The 21392-nt window shown below is 43.2% G+C and overlaps 2 protein-coding genes across 11 annotated transcripts in view; both read left to right on the top strand.

Annotated features, from left to right (window-relative positions):
- FNDC3A (fibronectin type III domain containing 3A) overlaps positions 1-15812 on the top strand; it is a 123226-nt gene extending 107414 nt beyond the window's left edge. For all 10 annotated transcript variants that reach the window (XM_063334337.1, XM_063334347.1, XM_063334359.1 and 7 more), the window contains 8 exons: positions 87-262; positions 1280-1393; positions 4673-4822; positions 4907-5190; positions 7223-7432; positions 8867-9033; positions 10369-10496; positions 13235-15812. In XM_063334337.1, coding sequence (XP_063190407.1) covers positions 87-262; positions 1280-1393; positions 4673-4822; positions 4907-5190; positions 7223-7432; positions 8867-9033; positions 10369-10496; positions 13235-13549 — 1544 coding nt within the window. In that variant the 3' untranslated portion in view covers positions 13550-15812. The remainder of the gene's footprint in view (positions 1-86; positions 263-1279; positions 1394-4672; positions 4823-4906; positions 5191-7222; positions 7433-8866; positions 9034-10368; positions 10497-13234) is intronic.
- A 379-nt stretch (positions 15813-16191) lies between these two features.
- On the top strand, positions 16192-20958 carry MLNR (motilin receptor). Its single transcript, XM_063334206.1, has 2 exons — positions 16192-17201; positions 19144-20958. Exons 1-2 carry the CDS (start codon positions 16442-16444, stop codon positions 19455-19457), a joined length of 1074 nt encoding a protein of 357 aa, XP_063190276.1. The 5' UTR covers positions 16192-16441; the 3' UTR covers positions 19458-20958.
- The last annotated feature ends 434 nt before the right edge of the window (positions 20959-21392 follow it).

Here is a 21392-nt window from a genome sequence, read left to right as displayed (position 1 = left end):
TAATTCTATTACAACTGCTAGTGAGGGTAAGGGATCCAAATGTGTTATGCGTTAAAATTAAATAAGCCTTTCTTTCTTATTTTTAGGACCACCTCAGGTAGACGGGGGCTCACCCATTACCTGTTACGGTCTGGAAATGTTTCAGACGGAAACTGATGAACACAGAGAGGTTTACCAAGGCTCTGATGTTGAATGCACAGTAGGCAGCCTTCTTCCAGGGAGGATGTACAACTTCAGACTGCGGGCAGCTAACAAGGCTGGGGTAAGGCGGTCGGTCTGAAATGAGATTAGTTGCAGAGACTATTAAGGATCACTATTAAGGATCTTCTCTTTTAAAAGAAGCATTTAACAGTAATTTTTAAATGAGGATTTCCTAATGTAGAGTCATTTGATTCACATATCTTATTGTTATGTGCGAACAGACAGTTAAACATCAGTTTATAATAAAGGGGGTTTTAGATGAAGGGAAGAGAAAATAGCTAATTATGTCTTATATGTGAATAATAGCATTGGGAAATGGTTAGGAGATGCGAAGTACTTTATCAAAGCATTGTTGCAACTTTAATCTCATGTGAAGTAAGGTAGTAAGTTATTTTCTGTATACAGCTTTGTAAATTGATTGCCCTTTATTTTTACAGCTGTTGGTGCGCTAGGACATACTAATTAGCTTTTCCTGACTCTCTTTTTTTATATTTAGTTTAGCTTCAGATTATCAGATACAATAATATTTTCTGTGTTTGTCATATTAAATGTGTTTAAATCAATTGTTGCTGTAGAACAAGCTTTATTTAATTCCGTATCCAAGTTTTTATCTTCATAAAAACTATCATCACCAGTTGACACTGTTTGCGGAGAGGTCTGCAGCTTAAGGCTTTAAAGCACTGACCTAACATTTTATCCCCCCCCCTGCAAAGAGTGTTTTACAGCTCAAGCATTTTTTGAATCTTTTGTTTATTTTAGATAGATATAAGTAGGCAGTTACAAATTGTGTTCTGTTACAGTGCAGCCATCGTGTAACTTCAAAAGAAGGATTTGGATAGAACTTTCCTGTTTTGCCTGAGAGAAAATTTCTTATAGAGAAGAAGAGTCTTGCAGCTATTCTGGAGAATAGTCAGATACTGAAATAAATCATGAATCCACAGCACACAAAAATTTATTTTATAAGCAAGCAATACAAAGTTTCAGGCTGCTATTCTGTGTTCCTACTATGGTAAACTATTATTTAAAAAGCAGTCATTTGATTTTTACAAATCAGTTGTTTCAACTCCCTTTTTAATAGTTTGGACCTTATTCAGAAAAATGTGAAATCACTACAGCACCTGGACCACCAGATCAGTGCAAGCCCCCTCAAGTGGCGTGCAGATCTGCTGCGTGTGCTCAGGTGTCATGGGAGGTAAGAATGCCGTGTTACGCCTATCTTAACGTGATTGCCTTCTACATTTTTAAGTTCAACTTCAAAAGCTTAAGACTGGATTTTAATCACATTCTTAAATATACTTGCCTGATTATCCAGTACTTAGTAGGTAAAATCGTCAAGTCCTTTATCATACCATTGTACGACAGCTATAAGTTGACAGCCGGCAGGTACTTGAGATCTTACTTCGTTCTTTTGTTTAAGAGTTTTGCCACAACTGCCGCACTGCATTTCTTAAAAATTTTCTTTAATGTAGTTATCTTTCCTCAGAGCAAATATATCCACATAATACAATAGATTATTGTACATTTGCTGTTTTTATAAGCTGATCTAATTTTCTGTAATTACATCAGTAATAATGTAGCAAAAGCCTCACAGACTTCCTATAAACCCATAGTGTTTAGATATCTGATTAAAAAAATGCAACAGATAAAAATTAAGCTTGTGAAAAGGAAGACTCTATCTGGGAATACTGTTTAAACACCGATTTTCAGTGGCTTGAAATGGAGTGAAGTATCTTGAGTTACAGAACTGTACAGAAACAAAAGATGAAACTATTTTACCAGGAAGGTAGAGTTCATGCTTCTTGCTGGGTATGTCAGAGGAGCTCTCCTTAATTGTCTACCAGGCAAAGCCTTCTGAAGAAGTCTCCTACAGTGTTCAGGTGGCATTAATTTGACCAATGTGAAATGTCTGCTTTATAGAATCTTGCAGTAATTAAGCAGGAGTGGACCTGTAGATGTCATTTAGTTCAGCCTTCTGTTCAAAGCACACCTAACTTCAAATTTAGGTCAGGTTTTTCAGGGCCTTGTCCAGTCAAGTTTTACTTGTTTCCAAGAATGAAGGTTCAGCAGCCAGGTAAAGCTGTCTCTGGGCAAACTGTATCATGCTGTAGAATTTTTTTTCCTTTATGTCCAGTCGAAGTATCTTTTACTGCAAGTTGACTCTTGCCTCTTGTTTTGCCACTGTGACAGCTCCAAAAAGAACCTGACACCATCTTCTTTGTACCCTCCCCGTGTGTAATGGCAGGCAGCAGTAAGATCTGCCCTCAGCCTTGTCATCTTAATATCAAACAAACCTTATCTTTTTGTCATGTGTTGCATTCCACCTTGGTGGCCCTCCACTGGACTCACTCCAGTATGTCAGCGTCTGTGTTGTATTGAGGAGCCCAAGATGGGATACAGTACTGGAGATGCAGTACCACAAGTGCTGAGTAGAGGGGAATCATTACTCCGTTTAGCATTCTTGCTGGTTTTTTGCTCATACAGTCAATATGTAGTTAGCCTTCATCAGACCCACGTTGCTGAGTTACGTTCAGCTTGCTCACCAGGAGTTCTTTTTTGGAAAAGTTGCTCCTCAGCCTGTACTTTTCTATCCCAGGTCCAGGACTTTGCATTTGCCTTTATCTTAGTTGAACTCCCCAAGTTTTGTATCAGCTTGTTGAAATTCCTCCGGTAGCCATACCCTTCACCAGATGAAACACTTCCCCCGGTTTGTTGTCATCCCTGAACTTGTTGGCGTGGATTCCCCTACTTCTCTTAAGGTGAACTCCACTAGATCTGCAGCAGCAACAGCGATAACACTGAGAAATGACTCCGTCTTTACGGGCAGTTGCACAGCCCTCTAACAGCTGCGTACCTGCTGTATGACCAACACATTGTTGTAAATTAGAGAAGGAAGAGGGAGTCCCTCTCAGTCACAGCTCAGGAACATCACATCTTATCCTGTGAAATTCTGTTTGTATTGAGTCACTTACCTTCACATAGCCTAATGCTGAAAGTAGCAAACACCCTCCTTTCAAAAGAAGGGGAAAGAAAAAACATGCTTTGGAGCAGTTATTATCTGCACCTTAATGTGGTTGCTGTCTTGGAATATTTAGTCCAAAACACCAGCAGTATTTTTCTTTTATTTTATTCATGATCTAAGAAATTTTTTGTTGATTTGGGGTGGGGATTTTGGCTTTTTGGTTGTTTTTAATCTTTATTACTTCATTGACTGCTGATATTTTCCATTGGCTCATGTCTTAGTCTGGCACTGGTTTGCATGTTTTTAACTGCACGTCAAATTATTATTTCTGAGGAGTATGAAAGCCGTTCAGCTCCCAAAACCAGGAGGCTAAGTTTGGCTTCCTAGGGCAGGTAGTGAGGAAAAATAGGCTACTCGAGCAGGCATTTCAGTCCACATCTGCGTAGTTGCTTAGGTGCCTGTGCCAGTTACTTCACAACATTGTCTTGGAAAAAGACACAATTTTCTGCTTCCCACTATTCTTGCGACCTAGTTTCCACGCACAAGAGCCGTGAAGTGCTCCAGAGGAGTCCTTTCATCTGTAATGTGAAGACAGTAGCACCAGTGTGCTTTTGCATGTTGTCATCCCTGGGCTGTAGACCCAGTCAGTGAAAACTATAGTACCCCACATCACCCTCTCAAGACCATCTCTTGCCATTGACCACTCAGGCTACTAAGCTAAATGCTGCATGCTAAATGTTCTCCGTACTTAAGTAACTGAAATCACAGTTACTTACTTTTTCTGGAGTAGTCTGCAACAGGAAATAGCGTGTATGGAACAGTATAGGGGACCTAAGGCCAATGGTCCCCTGTAGTAATGGTCCTGAACCAGGACCCAATGGTCCTGGACATGGACCTGTTGGAACAGGTCCAGAGGAGGGCCATGAAGATGATCAGAGGGCTGGAGCACCTCTACTGTGAAGACAGGCTGAGAGAGTTGGGGTTGTTCAGCCTGGAGAAGAGAAGGCTCCAGGCAGACCTTATAGCGGCCTTCCAGTACCTAAAGGGGGCTACAGGAGGGGTGGGGAGGGACTCTTTATCAGAGAGTGTAGCGATAGGACAAGTGGTAACGATTTTAAATTGAAGGAGGGTAGATTTAGATCGGATATCAGGAAGAAATTTTTCACTGTGAGGGTGGTGAGGCACTGGAACAGGTTGCCCAGAGAAGCTGTGGATGCCCCATCCCTGGAAGTGTTCAAGGCCAGGCTGGATGGGGCTTTGAGCAGCCTGGTCTAGCGGGAGGTGTCCCTGCCCATGGCAGGGGGGTTGGAACCAGATGATCTTTAAGGTCCCTTCCAACCTATGATTCTATGATAATGCATTCTGATTTATTTGTGTTGTACTACATTGCAAATCAGCAAAGAAACAGGAGGGTAACATACCTGTGAAAAAAACAATATAGATGTGGTGAGTTTGGTTGAATTTTTTTCAGTCAGCAAATTTAACTTCTAACTATTTGTATCCATTTTAAAGGTTCCAGTGAGTAACGGAGCTGACATCACGGAGTATCGGCTGGAGTGGGGCGGTGTGGAAGGATGCATGCAGATCTCTTATTGTGGGCCTGGGCTCAACTGTGAAATGAAAGGGCTTTTGCCTGCCACTATATACTATTGCAGGGTTCAGGTAAAGACTTAAAACTATTGTTAGTGAAATCTGGAAATGGGAATCGCCCCTGCCATAAAAACATGGTCTACTTTGCATTTGCAGGCAGTGAATGTTGCAGGTGCAGGCCCTTTCAGTGAAGTAGTGGCATGTATGACTCCAGCCTCTGTACCTGCAGTTGTGACTTCTCTTCGGGGACTAAGTGAAGATGAAGTTGAAAGTCCGCACTATTCTCCTTCCACATGCCTTGCTATAAGCTGGGAAAAACCTTGTGACCATGGATCTGAAATCCTTGGCTACAGCATAGACTTTGGAGATAAGCAGCCCATAACTGTTGGGAAGGTTCAGACCTATTTTATAGATGGCTTACAGCCAGATACTACCTACAGGTATGCCGTGCACAGCTACTCGACAGCCTACTGTTTCTTCCACAAGAGCAGAGTCTTTATTTGTTTGTTTCCTTAATTATTTTTTTTTTATTCTCTGCATTACTCTCAGAGAAGCATTAGTACATAGCCATGGAGCAAAAGGAAGCTTTGTAATGATGATCATCATAAATAGATGAGCTGTGTTTGGTTTTATTTTCTTTTGAGAACAATTTATGTTAGTTTGTTTATTTTTGTTGTATCTGTCTGGTTAATTTGTCATCTTAACTGAATTCAGATTACAGATTCAGATTCATAACTGGTTTTTGGACTGGTTGCTTCATAGATAGATGGCCTCTAATCTGTTTGACAAAATAAAATCCATCCAAGGAAGCACCATGTCCAGTCATTACTGACTGTATTGTCTGATCTAATGGCAGCTCATCGCATCTTGCAATGCCTTTTCTGCAGAAATAGCAAGTATTTGGGTGACAGTCAGCATGAAGAATATCAGTTTGAAAATCTATCAATCAATCTGAAATTTCTTTTGAAGAATTTTAGTTACCAAAATCATCCCTTACGTTTGGCCTAAGGGTTACTAAAAAATATAAATGTAAAAATCCGTAATTCTGCCTGAAGACACTCTACATTCCTGTTACCAAAACATGTCCTCTGTGTTGAAATTCAAAGGACAATGTCAATCCCACTGCAGTCAGAATTTTAGCCTACACTGATTTCAGTGTAGTTAGGATATCATCTGGGTATGCAGTTTTCTGAATCCTTAATGTTAAAATTTGGGTTTACTTGTTTTGATGCTGCATCTAAGACTAAAATGTTTCTGTGTGCCTCCTAAGTATTTAACAATAATGCTGGCAATCTGAAGAGCCGTCGCTCTCTGTGTCAACAAACTGAAAAATGAGAAGATTCTATTGCAGAGATACTTCTGTACTTCTACCCACAGAAGTGCTTTTATAGAATACACTGTCAGCTCTTTGTGCAAATAAAAATTTGCATATATTAACCTTAGTTCTGTGCTATAATAAGTTAGCATAACGTTAAATATTACTGTAGCGAAGGAGAAATATTTATTCATAAGCCTGCACACACATTTGTGTTTCAATATTTTGAAATTGTGTGGTGGATTGTTTCAGAATTTAATTATTGTGCTTGCTTTTTTCCAGTTACCTAGATACTATTTAGACAAGCAAATATTAACTCTGCAAAATGAGATGAGACACACTTTGCTCTCTATGGCTACCTGTGAGATACGCAGAGAGCCTCCGATTTCTCTGTTTTCTGCTTTTTCTTTTTTAGAAATACATTTCTTGGCTACTTCTTTTAATTCTTACTTGTAAACCTAATGTCACCGTAGTTTTCCATGGAGTATCCAAAAAAATAAAAAAATTATCCCTGAATTTCAAGTTCTGCAGACCCCTCAGCCATGTGTCCTTTGACCTCTTCTAGTTTCCCCTTCTCCTTTTCCAAGCAAACCCAAGACGGCTTGTGTTTGCAGGCACCCAGAGATGTGTTACCAGTGAAAACAGCTGGGAACCATCACTTTATTTTCACATGAATTGGATCTGTTCCAAAAAGCCCGTAAAACTTTCCTGTCATCATCCTTGAACTCACCTGATATAATAGACAAAGATATATGGAATCACCTCTTCTGGGGGTGGGTTTTTTTACCTTCCCTCGTCTCTCCAATGTGGCTACCAAAAATCTTGGAACAAGGCCTGCGGGGTCAGGAAGATGGACCGCTTCTGTTAAAGTAGCTGATAGAGCTTTTGCGTCTTTTCGCTAATGTGAATGATGCAAATATGCTAACGTATTTTTATTTTGAATCAATCCAGCTCCTTAAAATGTGGCGAGGAAAGGGACACTCCTGCATATTCGTGACAGTCTATCAAAGCATAATATTGATAAAAGTCTTCATTGTAGAAAGTACCATCTGTTTGGTACCATTATTCTCTCTTGAATGTGAATGGTGGAAATGACCAGTTGCTTTTTAGAATCTAATTTCGAGTTAATTTATTCTCTCTTTTTTTTCAAATACTAGAGTACGAATTCAAGCCCTAAACAGTCTGGGAGCGGGTCCTTTCAGCCACACCATAAAACTGAAAACCAAGCCTCTCCCCCCGGATCCACCTCGCCTGGAATGTGCTGCGTACAGTTCTCAGACTCTCAAGCTGAAGTGGGGAGAGGGAACTGCGAAAGCATTAACCGACTCCATTCAGTACCACCTTCAAATGGAGGATAAGAATGGAAGGTTGGTTTTGGCATCGCTTTAATCTGCCCCTGTGGCTGTGGTCTGATGCGTGGGAGATGGCAGCAAAGGGCAAAATTCCATATGCTTTGCTGAATTTACAACAGACGTAGGAGGTCATCTCGTCTGGCAAGGCAAGAAGGGCTCCAGTTGTTCTGTGCTGGAAAGCACAAGATCAAAAAATTTTATCGTTTTTTTTATTTACGGTTCAATAAGAAATGTTTAATGAAATGTTTTGTACCAGCACACTTTTCTCTCTCTCGAAATAGTTAAGTATTTTGTCAGAGTATCCAGTCTAATCAGTCTTGGGAATTTTATGTACTTGATATTGGAAGGGAGGAATTCTTTAGTCTCTGTTGTCTTTATAAGCAGTTATTTTTAGTGGAAAATAAACTCATATTGTACAAATTACTATTTCAAGGGATCCCTTCTCTCATGTTAAATTGGAATGTAAGCTAAAATGGTACAGCAAGTACCTTTGCCTAAATGGTAAAATGAACGGTACTGCTACGCTGTGTACCGTGTCCGAATCTCTCAGTAGCTTTGGCTTGACAGAGAGGCAAAATAGATCTGCTAGGTGAAACTGCTCTGCTGGAAGGAGGATAACAAGTTAGACTCTTAACTGGAAAGAAATTCATGGCCATTACCAAAGACTAGGTCATGTGCAGGTACCATCTGTTTTAAATTTAAAAGAAAAGTCAAAGTAGATGATAACCCTTACAGAAAGAGATAAACTTGTGCTGCGTCCCGGGGATACCAAAATTGAAAATCAAATGAGAGCTGCCAAGACCAGTTTCTGTAAGAATTGTAATGTGAAGGAGAGCGGCCGGTCTACAAAGCTCTCAGAGTGGGACTTGGTGAGCGGTACAAGCGTGGCTCTGGCCTCCTGTGTAGATCTGAGCTGTAGATCAGTCACCCATCTCTGACAGCGACGAACAAGAGCAGTTGGATCCGTGACCCTTTGGGTCCATGACCCTTTCGTAGGTGTAGTAAGGGAAAGTTGCAAAGGAGCAAAAAGCTAAAATCTAGTTACCTAATTCTGAAAAGCTAGCGGTGTTGGGGGAGTAGATGGCCACAAAAAAAAAACAGCGTGTGCAGCTCATTGAGAGAGAGAACTGCTGTCCTTTCCCTTTCCTGTTGTTTCAAGTGCAGAAGGGTTTCTGAAAATGCTTAGGATCATTTTTGCCAAGAGACGGTCTGTAGTACTCTTTGTATAAAAGAGGGTTTATTTCAAAGGTGTGAGAAATAAAAACATGGCCCTAGAAAACGAGCTTATTGTTCTATAGTAGTGCCAGCACACTGTTTACCTCTGAAATAAATATTTCTGGGCTTCTCACTAGATGCTGGGAAATGATGGGAACAGATTTCAAGACAATACTGTAGCTACTTCTGGATTCCTTTTCTGTGTTTAAAATAAGCTACTCTTTCCATTTTCAGGTTCGTATCCTTATACAGAGGACCATGTCATACATACAAAGTGCAAAGACTCAGTGAGTCAACATCATACAAATTTTGTATTCAGGCATGTAATGAAGCTGGTGAAGGTCCCCTTTCTCAAGAATATGTTTTCACTACTCCCAAATCTGTTCCAGCTGCCTTGAAAGGTAAAGGTGCTTCTTTTCTCATTTGGCAGGTGGGGGCGTGACAAGTTGCTTTTGGTATTGTGGTGTATTTGGGGTATTTAGAATTTTAAGCCCTTTTCCAAGTGCAGGGAGGGATAGTAAGGGAATGCCCTTTTCGTGTAATTACCTAAAGCCTAAAATATTTGCTCCAAAAATGAGAGACTTGGGGTTTATGCATTCTTTGACATAAGAAGGTTTGTACTTAGAATCCTTGCTTCCCAGGAGAGAGTGACCAGGCTGTTAGAGTTTGAGGTGAAAATTCTTCCTAGAATGTTTAGAATAATTTTAAGCATAACAGCTTCACCCCCACCACCACCATATGATAAACACTTGCAGTCAACGAATTTTACTTGTTTTCTCTCGGATGATACCTAAACTAGCAACAGAGACCTGTGCCAATTGTTAATTGTTGTTCCAGAAGAATACATTTGAATCGGAATCTTTTGTTTCTCTGAGTGGCGTGGTTTTGGCTGGATTGGCCAATCAGAATGACAGATAGCCCTCCCCCCCCGCCCCTCTCCAAAGAGAGGAGAGGAAGAGATAAGGAGATTTACAAGTTTAGAAAAAGAACTAAACTACTTTAATGAAAATATTAATAAATAATGAAATAATAAATAATAATGAAATAAATTTTTAAAGTACACAATATGTACAAAACCGTATCCAGCTCCCAGGATGACAGTCACATCACCAGCAGGCACAGGGAAAGTCCCAGACTGGAGTCAGTGACGGACAGGAGCAGGATTAAGGATCCGGAGTCAGGAATGCTCGGATCGGGATCAAAAGCAGATGAACAGACAGGGTCCTCCTTGGATGTCGGCCATTGAAGAAAGAGATTTGACCTTTTGATCCCTCAGTTTTTACACTGAGCGTGATGCAGATGGGCTGGAATACCCTGTTGGTCAGTTTTGGGTCACCTGTCCTGTCCCCTCCTCCCTGCAGGTGGGACCGCTCTATGCTTTTCCGCTTCGAACCCTCTTAACGGGGCAAATAACGAAGTTAGCTGACCTTGGTTATTATAGCAATAAGTATAAGCAAGAGCCTCTGTGCATACCGTTCCTTGGTATAACCAGGTCTTATCACTCTGAGAGTGAACCGTTTCTGAACAATGTGCTGTTAATTTCACAGTTTAGTCAGTTAGAAGAGGCCCAGCTAAAAAGTAAAATTACGAAGCAGGAAAACTGGTTCTGTTTTACCTCAAACCAGGACACTGAGACAAAATAGCAGATAGAATACAGAATTTTACAAGGCATTAGAATATAACGTGAAGCGACGGGGAAAGGAGAACGAGCTGGTTTTTGTGTGTTCTTCCTGCAGCACCGAGGATAGAGAGAATAAACGATCACACTTGTGAGATCACGTGGGAGGTTCTGCAGCCCATGAAGGGTGATCCAGTTATCTACTGTCTTCAGGTCATGGTGGGCAAAGACTCGGAATTCAAACAGGTATGACATGTTTCAGTTATTGTATTTTTCTTCAATTAGTATTCGCAATAACTAGTTTAGATTAGTTTATCGCATACCAGTATGGTTTTAGTCACCGTGCTAACTTTTTGCCACTAAATAATATCAGGTAGTATCTGGTAAAACCATTGTCATAGAGAAAAGAGGTTAAAGTAATACAAATACTGCAGGAAGTTGCAGCCCCTCTGGGTTACACTGGTGTTTACTAAATACAGCTTGGCACCTGAAGAGGTGCAGAAATTGTCCACTAATGGGAAGAACTGACAAAAAGAAAACATCCACCCAATGGTACAGAATTGAGACTTATGAGAAAAAGGACAAAGGGTTCTCTTTGCACGATGCTGTTTGAAGGCAGCAAACAATGTTATAAAAGCTTTGATGTTGTCGAAGTCACACTTCTGAGCAGAGAACTGCAGATAGGAAAGACCCCCTACTTTTTTTCTATAATTCCCTGATTTGGTTTTTACCATAGGAGCATTTCAGTAGCAGGGCGTGCAGGGTCGAGCGGATGAGAGTGTGTTTTAATTTCAGGTTTGGTTACCCAAAGATGCAGTTCGAAACGCCAAGCCACAAATTAGTCTGCATTTAAAAGAGGATGTGCAGTGCTAATTTTGCTTCCTTATAAACTGCCTGATAATGGACATGAAATTAGGCTTGGAAACTCTGTTTCACACTATTAAGCAAGCAGGTTTCCTTCCAGAAAGGAAACACAATTAATTCTGGTATATTATAATTTTATTATAGGTCAATAGTAAATAAATTTTGTCTGTGCTTTGGTAGATTGCAGGCCTTGATATTTTCATAATTCGTAACCTTTGGTGTAGTGCTATGTTTGTCATGTCCATTTGTTAACTTTTTCAGTAAAAGACGAACCATAATCCAAGGTGATTGTTTCCTTGCCATGTGCATATTCTTTAATGTAACTTTAAAATTGTTAATGCAACATATGAAGTATGTAAGTAAGGTGTGGTCAGTGTTGCTTCTAGCCATGGAGTCAAACCATGCTTTGATGGGCAGCGTGCATTGCCCAATGAGCTGGAGAAGAAAATAAAGGTTATGTGTTAAGCCTGGAAATAACAAAGTAAACTGAGGTGCGTGATTCCTTTTAAATCCTCTCCAGAACAGTTTAGCGCAGTAAATTAAAATAAAATTAGAAGACTAGTTTGCAACAGTTAAACTTGGAACAGTTAAGAAGTAAACACTGTGGAAACAGCCTTTTAATACTTAGACATGATGGTGGCGATTTTCTTTGACGTGGACAAAAAATAAACTGCCTGGAAGTCCACTCCAAGCTGTTTGTTACCATTTCCCTGCAAAACTTCACTCTTCTCTCCTCCTCCTCCCTGGTCCATCGGCCGAGTTGCTCGTGTCGTTGCTCCATACGTGCTGTAGACAAAATAGTTTAGTAATCTGCTCTTTGAGCTATCAGTCCAGCTCTGAAAGGGGTTAGGAAGCAACCGTATAAATACCCCAGCAAACGCGTTTGAGGGGAAGGCAACTTCTGTCAAGGTGCTGGGGACAAGCAGGCAGGGACAGTAACCCCTGCCAGCTGCCGTAGCCGCAGCTATAGAGCAGGATGCGTGGCTGTGGCCCCTTCGCTCGCTACCAGACGCATGATAAAAATTAGCAGAATTTTGAGGAAGCTGCACTTCCGATGACCTGCCCCGTCTCCGCGTGGGAACAATTTCTCGAGAGAAAGAAAATTCTCTAGGTTGTAGATTCCAGTAAAGCTCGGCTGCCTGGCTGTCGGAGGACTTTCCAAGACTGTGAGTAGCCACGGACCCAGCAACGGCTCTTCGAACAACAAAATGGGAAGAGATTGCCTGCTTCTCTCATTGAGTGGTCGGTGGTTTGCAGTTGTGAGATACTGTCTAACAGTATGATAACTGTAGGGAAAACGTTGGCATGATGTGATATTTCTGTATCCTGCTACCAATTAAATAAAGCAAATCCAGGTGAAGGGGTTTAAAGAGAGAAATCAAATAGTACCATGCTGCCCACCTAACACCTATTGATATACCTATAAACAGAAAATTGCACCCCTGTGTGATTTCGTTGGCTTTTATAGGACCTTTACCTAGCTGCAAATTAATTAATTAGAGAAACCAGCATTTAGATTTTACTGAATTAGGCACTGCGTGCCAGAGAGCTGTGAACTGCACATGAGAGTCTCCTTGTGTCAGCCAGCCAACTGAGAGGCCCACGGAGAACCCCCCGATAATTTCATCAGATCCCAAGAAACGGGTGACCTTTAAGAATCACAGAGAGGACTCCTTGCAGCTTTCCTGATACGGTGTTTAAACACATGACACCTTAACTACAACAAAGTATGTTGAATTGGATTAGACTTAATGAACGAAGTAGCTTGATACAGAGTTAATTGCCTAAATTGCTGTGATATGATATTGTATATTACATCCCAGGGTGTAGTGTTTATGTTGTAAGTGGTCACTAAAAGCACCTTAACACTGGGGCTTCTGACAGCTTCTTTGGTGTGTACTCATCGTGCTATAAAAGCGCTTGTAGTTCTTCTCCTATGTTTCATCAAAAGGACTGGAGACTTTTGGCATTTTTGTCCATTTTTCCTTGCATGGGTGAAAACACTGGTGAAGAGTCACCCTTTTTACAGTCACCATCACCACAAACAAAACCATACTGAGATATATATGTGTCTGTAAGGCGTTTTTAGTTGACGGATCGTTTTTTTTCTTTATTGCCAGATTTATAAGGGTCCGGACTGGTCATTCCGGTACACAGGCCTCCAGCTGAACTGCGAATACCGTTTCCGCGCGTGTGCCATTCGACAGTGCCAAGAGACAGGAGGTCACCAGGACCTGGTCGGCCCCTACAGCGCACCAGTGCTATTCATCTCTCAGAGGACTGAACCGCCGGCCAGCGCCAGCAAGGACACTGTGCAAACCACAAGGACACAATGGTCACAGAGCGACCAAGTGTGCGCTGCTGTCATCCTTGCACTTTTCGCTATCTTTTCCATCCTGATCGCTGTTATCATTCAGTACTTCGTAATAAAGTGAAGAGATTGATTTTCTTAGAATCGCTGCCCATTACATTTTACTTTCTCATAATCTAAAAGTAATTCTGTTCTCTTGCTTTTTACAAAACCAGGCGTTTAGCACCGGCGTTGGGACTGATGCAGACCTTTTCAGCCACTTCAAAATGCTTACTGGTAGGCGTAGGCTGGCACACGTTACTAGAACGCAAGCCACAGAAATACAATCTTTTCTTTAATATGCCTTCTTGCAGTACAAACTCTCTATGGGGCAGGCAAGCAGTGTTTAACGAAAAGGGTTTGACCAGTAAACAGGAGTGTAAAAAAAAAAAATTTAAAAAAAATATGGTTTCCTGGCCCACACTTTTAAGGGTTGCTACCATAGCAGGGAAGAATGTGTAGATCGCATTTCAAACGTACACTAACAAACTTGTGCTGTATACAATATTAATCTGATGCTGTGAAAGCAATTTAGCGCTGTATTTCTACCTCCTCATTTGTCTTAATTATTTGAGAAGCAGGATTTATGCTGAAAAAAAAAAAAACAAAAAAAAAACACAAACGAAGGGGCTTTTCTCAGGCAGCAAATAATAAACTGGATGGAAGAGTATGCATGAAGGAAGCTTCTTATCTGATAAATGTGGAGTTCTTCACTGCAAGTAGATGTTTTGGAAAGACTACAAGGGGATGGCACAAGTGGTTTATCTTGCCCCCAGGATTTGACATGTTTACTTACAAAAAATGCCTCTTTTACTTCTTACGAATATAGAAGGGAGAGCGTGAGAGAACTTTCTTAGACTTATTATTTAAATCGAAAAAACACATTTCCAAAGTTGACTGTTGATCGGATGCAGTTTATACAGACGTCTGTGCCCTCTGATTTTGGCTATTGATAGATATTTGAGATCAAATTCATTATGGAAATTTTGCTGTTTCCCCAGCATTCACTTGCCATATCCACCGGAATCAAGCACTGCCTTTTCTTTTTTTTCCTCGTTTGTTCTTTCTTCCTTCCTTTCTCTTCCTTCCTTTCTCTCTTTCTTTCTTTGGGGCACCAAATCCGAAGACGAAGTGTAGTAATTTGCACCAGAAAACTTAAAAGCTGCTTTTTTTCTTGAGATCCTAATGTTTAATGTAATGTCTCTTTGGATACTGTACCAAATTGTTGATTGCATGTAGTTAATGTTGCATTAGAGCACTTTGCAATTGCATAACTCATCAATGTTTTGTGAGCTTGCATTTGTGAGTTCTTGAATGACCAGACTGAATTTTATTGAGTATCCCATTGAACATCTTGCTAGATGTCAATGATTGCCAGTGACACAAAGCTTGTAGTGAAACTTATCTTTAAAAGAAAAAAAAAATTCCGTGTCACATCACACTTACGTTATTTGTTATACACTTTGTAATTAGCTACTTTTAATTTATTTGAGTTACAAGATAGTGGATCATTAATGACTTCTAGTTGTGTTCAGTTTAGCATTTTTAATGGTATTAAACACTTCTGTCGGTCTTAATAATAATAAAAAAAGGAACCTCTGTCTTGTGCTTTGAAGATCTCTGAAGAATTTCTCTTATATTAGAACGGGCATGTATTGTAATTGTTTATACGTCCAATGATCTGTGCTGTAGAATAATGTTGCTTTTAGGTTTTTTTTTTAAAAAAAAAAACAAACTGGTGAAGAACTTGGCCTCCACGTGGCGAGAACGATCTGTCTTTAAAATGTACTGTATGTTTACATTTTATTTCGAATCTGTCATTTGTACGTATAGGCTGATACCTTCCCGCAGGATACCGCGATAACTGATGTTTTCTAGAACCTTCTTCAAAGTGCCATGTTTGGCAGTGCAAATGAGGTTGCGTGTAACAGCCCAGAGATTTCTTACGGTTGAATGTCTAAAACGGTAAGATTTGTTACTACAGTTAATCTGCAGTGACTTATGTTTTTCATAGTAAAATTCAAATGAGCTCCTATTTTTGATAGTCATTTAATAGTGTATTTGCCATTTGAGCCTCAGTGCGTATTACTGCATTGAAGACAGTTTTTAATGTAATCTTAATTTTACCTCATATACTGTACATTCCAAAAATAAATTTAAAAAAAAAAGGAAAAAAAAAAGAAAAACTCTAAACTTTTTAAAACGTTATAGATACACTACCAAACATATCACTTTACAACTGTACAACGTCGGACTCCATGAAGACAAACCTGTATAGTCTGATATAGAAAATACATAAACTATGTAGCAAAGTATCTTTAAAAAAAAAAAGAAAAATCTGTGGAAAATAAAAGCATCATTCTTTTTCGCTGTTGTCGGTCCGTCCTCTTGGCCTGTCCCGCCGCGGCTTGCAGCGCTTTTCCCTCCCCCCGGCGGCGAGGCCGCCCTGGGGCGGGGGGCGGCGGTGCCCCGCTCCCCTCAGGCGCCGGGGGTAGAGTGCCCCCGCTCCCCTCAGGGCTCCGAGGCGGCCGCGGTGCCCCGCTCCTCTCAGGGCGGCGGGGAGCGGCGGTGCCAGCTCCCCTCAGGGCGGCGGGGAGGCGGCAGCGGCTCGCTCCCTTCAGGCAGCGAGGCGGCGGCGGTGTCCCGCTCCCCTCAGGCGGCGGGGAGGCGGCAGTGGTCCGCTGCCTTCAGGACGGTGCCCGGCTCCCCGCAGGGCGCCGAGGCGGTGGTGGTGCTCCACTCCCCTCAGACGGCGGGGGCCGGCGGTGCCGCGCACCCCTCAGGACAGTTCCCCGCTGCCCTCAGGGCGGTGGGGCGGAGCGCTACCTGCGGGGCGGTGGGCGCCCCCTCTCCCCCAGCCCCCCGCCGCGGGGCGGGGCCGGGGCCGGGGCCGGAGAAGCGGCGCTGCCCCCGGCAGGGCGCGTCCCGCCTGGCAGCGGCGGCGGAGGGGGCTGAGGCGGCCGAGTTCGCCGTCGGCATGTGGGACGGCGGCGAGGGGAACGGCAGCGAGGGCGAGCACTGGCCCTGGCCGCCCTGCGACGAGCGGCTGTGCTTGGCGCTGCCGGTGCGGGCGCTCGTCCCCGTCACGGCCGTCTGTCTGGGGCTGTTCGTGGTCGGCGTGGTGGGCAACGTCCTGACGGTGCTGGTCATCCATGGCTACCGTGACATGAAGACCACCACCAACCTCTACCTGGGCAGCATGGCCATCTCGGACCTGCTCATCCTCCTGGGGCTGCCTTTCGACCTTTACCGCCTGTGGCGCTCCCGGCCCTGGATCTTCGGGCAGCTGCTGTGCCGCCTCTCCCACTACCTCAGCGAGGGCTGCACCTACTGCACCATCCTCCACATCACCGCCCTCACCGTGGAGCGCTACCTCGCCATCTGCTTCCCCCTCAAGGCCAAGGTGGTCGTCACCAAGCGCCGAGTGAAGGCCGTCATCGGTGCCCTCTGGGCCTTTGCCTTCCTCTCCGCCAGCCCCTTCTTCTTCCTAGTTGGTGTGGAGCAGCCCGACAACCACACTGACAGCCGGGAGTGCAAGCCCACCCTGCAGGCCATGGAGTCCGGCCTGCTGGCCACCATGTTCTGGGTCACCACCTCCTACTTCGTCCTGCCCGTCATCTGCCTCAACGTCCTCTATGGTTTCATCGGCCGGGAGCTGTGGCGGAGCAACGCACGCCTGCGGGGCCCCAACACGGTCCTCCAGGAGAAGGGGCACCGCCAGACCCTCAAGATCTTGGGTGAGTCCCTCCTCCATCACCCCTTGGGCTAGGGGCCGTGGCTGGGGCTAGGGCTGGGGCTGAGGGGCTGGGGCTGAGGCTAGGGCTGGGGCTGAGGGGCTGGGGCTGAGGCTAGGGCTGGGGACAAAGCACTCACAGCTCCTGCACAGGGTACGGAGAGCACAAGGGAGTATCCCAGCCACGCTGCCAAGCCCTCCAGTGCTCCTAGGGACCGCCACGGCAGGGATTTCGCTCCCTCAGGGCTGAGGCTTCACCTGGTGTAGCATTGTACAGCGAGCAGCGTGGCTGCCTTCTGTAGAAATACCCTTTTTTCTGAATTTTAGCAGGCAGAGCCGAGTACAAGGTAGTCTGCAACTTCAGAAAAACTGTGGTACCATCAGTAGTCTCTTCCAGTGGGCAGCAACACCTCTGGGTGGTAAATTTCTGCTTCTGAAAAATAAAGTTTGATTTTCTTAGCAGTCTTACTCCTCGGAGTAAATCCACTGGTTGCCCAGGCAGTCTGAAAAACAGCAGCTTAACCCGTACGAGCTGTTTGCAGACAAATCACATAATAGCAAAGCGCTTCCTGCTGTTGTAGGATGGTGTTAATTTTTAGTTCATTTTCTTAGTGATACATTCATTACCTTAGCATCAGGCTCTGGAAAGTTAAAAGATCACAGTTTACCCTTGGGGCTTTAAAGTTTGTACATAGTGACCGATCTGAAGGAAAAAAAAGGAAACGAAAAAGAAATCCAGCTATTGATTAATGAGCACAAAACAAAATGCCCTGGTTATTTTATTTTCCTACCTTTTGCAAAGGTTTTAGATGTTACATGGGAGATTTCTTTTATCAAGGATGGAAATAGCTGGATGGAAATAGCGTAGCACGAAGGACAGAAACTAATAAGCCAGAGAGAGTACATTTTGCTAACTTATTTGAGGAAGGTATTTACATCGGAGTAGGCACAAGGTTTTCCAACAGAAACAGCCGTGTCCACAATCTCCTTAGAACCCACTGAACCAGACCGATTCCCCCTTATCTCAAAGAGCCAGCAGAACTACATGTGTGATGTTTTTCAGGCATAAACTTGCTTGGGCTGTATGCCTTTTTTTTTTGAGCTCTGAGAAACACGAATGCTCCATAAATGGAGCATTTATTTACTTATGTGCATTTATAAACAAAAATAATTTAAAAATATGGATACGGTAATACGCTTATTTAATTGTTTCTCATCTGCTTCTGCTATGTTGCCATTGCCAGAGTGTTTGTATTTATATTTGTTTGTATTGGTGCTAAAACGCCACACAAGACCAGGAGAACAGCTGGAGTGACTCAGGCTAGAGCTCCATCTAGTCAAATATCTGTCTCCAGCAGTAATTGTCTGGGGATACCTTTAGGAGCTCCAGTGGAAAAAAAATCAATAGACCAACTACACTGTAAGTCTGTATTTTAGTAGCCATCCCGTTACAATAGTGCGAATTCAGTGGGAGCTTGGGTGACTGAGGTTCAGCCCTCGCGCTACGGGCTTTTTAAGTAATGTGGATGTGTTAAAGAACAGCTCTGGGGCAACTGCAGCTGCCGTGCGTTTCCACAAAAACAGCTCTTACGGTGACTTTCGTTTTCGTATCACATTCACGGCATTACAGACGTTGCCGAGGAGAAGCTTTGTTGTGCCCGATGTTATTATATGGCTGTTAGGTCACTGTTGGTTGTTCACATTTTTCTCATCTTGTGGTTTAGCTGAAGATTTTACCAGTTACCTTTTAATCCAAAGACTAACCATCAGACTTGCTGCTATTCCCATTTTCATGGGGATTTTCCAACAATTTAATGCCGTATTTCTATGTATCATTTGTGCCGGTTAGAAGAACTTGTAAAATCAGCTATGTAAAATGTAGTGTACTGGATGGTTGAAAAGTTAACTCGCTCCTTAACTGTCGCATGTGTTATTTTGTCTTATAGCTGTGGTGGTTCTGGCCTTTGTAATTTGCTGGTTGCCTTTCCACATTGGCAGGATCATATTTATAAACACCCGGGACATCAGGATGATGCTGTTCTCCCAGTACTTTAATATATTTGCTCTGCAGCTTTTCTACCTGAGCGCATCCATCAACCCGATCCTCTACAATCTCATTTCGAAGAAGTACAGGGCAGCAGCCTACAAGCTGCTGTTGCCACAGCGAGCTGCAGAAAGGGCTTTCACGGTAACAAAAGACGCTGGTGGCTACACAGAGACCAGCGCTAGCACAAGAAACGAGTATGCCACCAGCTTCTGAGCCTGCGCCCCGTGCTTTTCCAGGCGTTCTCTGACAAGGAACGGAATTTTCTTTTCACAGGACAGTCGCAAAAAGGATGGACATTTGTCAGGACCTGTGGTATTTTGTCACCATTTGAATTTTGAAATACTTGAAATACTTGTATTTTTGTTAACGGAGCAAGCAGAGACCATAAAGTAGTGTAAATGATGTGCAACCGTGAAAGATAGGAATAGGAAAAGCTCAATAGGAAAAGCTGGAGTAAATTGCCAGTGAAACTGTGGTTTCAGTTTATTACATGTTGTTCATTGCATGTGTTCTGTGCGATTTCTAGTGTTTGCCAAAAATCCTAACATCAAGGAGCGCAAAGGAGGAGGGAGTTTGAGGCAGCAGCTTTGCGTGGGTGCAGTAGCAGGTAAACTCCCAGACAGCCTTTGCCATTTTAAAATGGTTTGCTTATATACGAGGTTTTACAAAAAACAGTCTTGCAAGGAGATGGATGCAAAAGAAGTCACCCATTAGCCTGAACATCCTTGGAAAAAGGGGGCATATATTTTAGTAGCTGGCCTGTAATCGTGAATGGGAGTTTTCCAGGCAGTTTCACTGACTCTTCCCTTGGGAAAGTGTCTCCTCTGCGCAGCAGCCTCTGGGCTTAACCCTCTTGGTCTGACCCATGCGATCAAATAAGGTCTCTTATTTATATACTAGCAACCAATCCCCTATATCTGTAAGAGATTAGATACTCCTGACCACTTCCTCGTGACAGACGCGCAGTGTTGATAAATGTTCGCGGTGGTATGTCCCCAGTGCATCACAGTACGTACTGCGCACAAAAATAATACGCCAAGTTAACCTGTCTCGCCACAAACGAGACCTGTCACCGAACGTGCTCGGACTGCGCCCAGGACTTACTGCTACATAACGCTGCACTGCAAGTCAAAAAACAACGCATTAATTTTGCTCTAAAGATTTTAAATACAAACGTTAAACTATATGATTTAGAAAGGAGGCTTCTTGTGAGAAAGAGCTGGAAGGAGTTGCAGTACCGGTTTCTATGCATTTTACCCATTACCTTCCTGGCTTTAGTGAGATAAATCTGGACCAGAATCGATGACATGGGTCTGCGCTTACAGGAGCATCACTGGTGGTATGTCTGCGCTTGGCCTTGGTTATCTGTTAACTTTTGTTAATTAAGACATCTGTGGATCAAAAGAGTAATGGTGGCGTTTACTGCACGCTGGAGCAATGGTGTTTGCTGCCACGCGAAGGCAGAATTCAACATCCAGCTCAGAGATCTCAAGATGGTAGAGTTGAACCCAAGCCTTCTTTGGGTTTTAAAAATATGACCAATTCTCCTTTTAACAATCCATAGCTCTGAGTCACTGAATTGAAAAAAAAACTACACCCAGAAAAAAACCCGTAGCTCACTGCACACACGTTAAGCTTTCTTCTTCCACCAGCTTCGGACTGGGGTAGAGCAGTCGTCTGCAGGGCTTGGGCGGGATTGCTTTTGCTGGGAGGGGGGCGGTGTCATTAAACTGTTATAATAAAAGAACAGCTGGTATTTTGTGTTTGTTTGGACAAGTTATTTTTAACAGTAATGTTTGTAAATGTATGTAGACCGAGGGGGGGGAAAAAAAAGCTTTGTCACATTGATATATAGCCGTGCAGCCTCTTCTGCATGCCTGGGATCTGCTGCTAAAGGCTTTTCCTTTATCACTAGCTACTAAATTGCGCTGAGAGATAAACACTTCCCCAGCAGAAATGTCCACAAAAAGCAATCATGGAGGTACCAAGAGCAGGAGGTGTGAGTGGGAGGAGGCAGCAAAATGCCCTAATGGGATGCTGCACTGAACGTCCCCTTTTCTGGGATGCCCAGGGCAGGGCCCTGTGTGGCTGTGTCATCTGTCCCTGTCCCTCCCGGCTGGGACCCCGTCTCACCCCTCGGGGGTTGAC

This window comes from Chroicocephalus ridibundus, chromosome 1 (genome assembly GCF_963924245.1).
Source record: "Chroicocephalus ridibundus chromosome 1, bChrRid1.1, whole genome shotgun sequence".
NCBI classification, from domain to species: domain Eukaryota; kingdom Metazoa; phylum Chordata; class Aves; order Charadriiformes; family Laridae; genus Chroicocephalus; species Chroicocephalus ridibundus.
This window is presented reverse-complemented; position numbering and strand designations above follow the sequence as displayed.

Bases quoted from the DNA above. Each gene is read 5' to 3' on its own strand.
- MLNR (XM_063334206.1), top strand. From the start codon at position 16,442: ATGTGGGACGGCGGCGAGGGGAACGGCAGCGAGGGCGAGCACTGGCCC. The intron at 17,202-19,143 runs GTGAGTCCCTCC...TTTGTCTTATAG, and splicing joins CCAGACCCTCAAGATCTTGG to CTGTGGTGGTTCTGGCCTTT.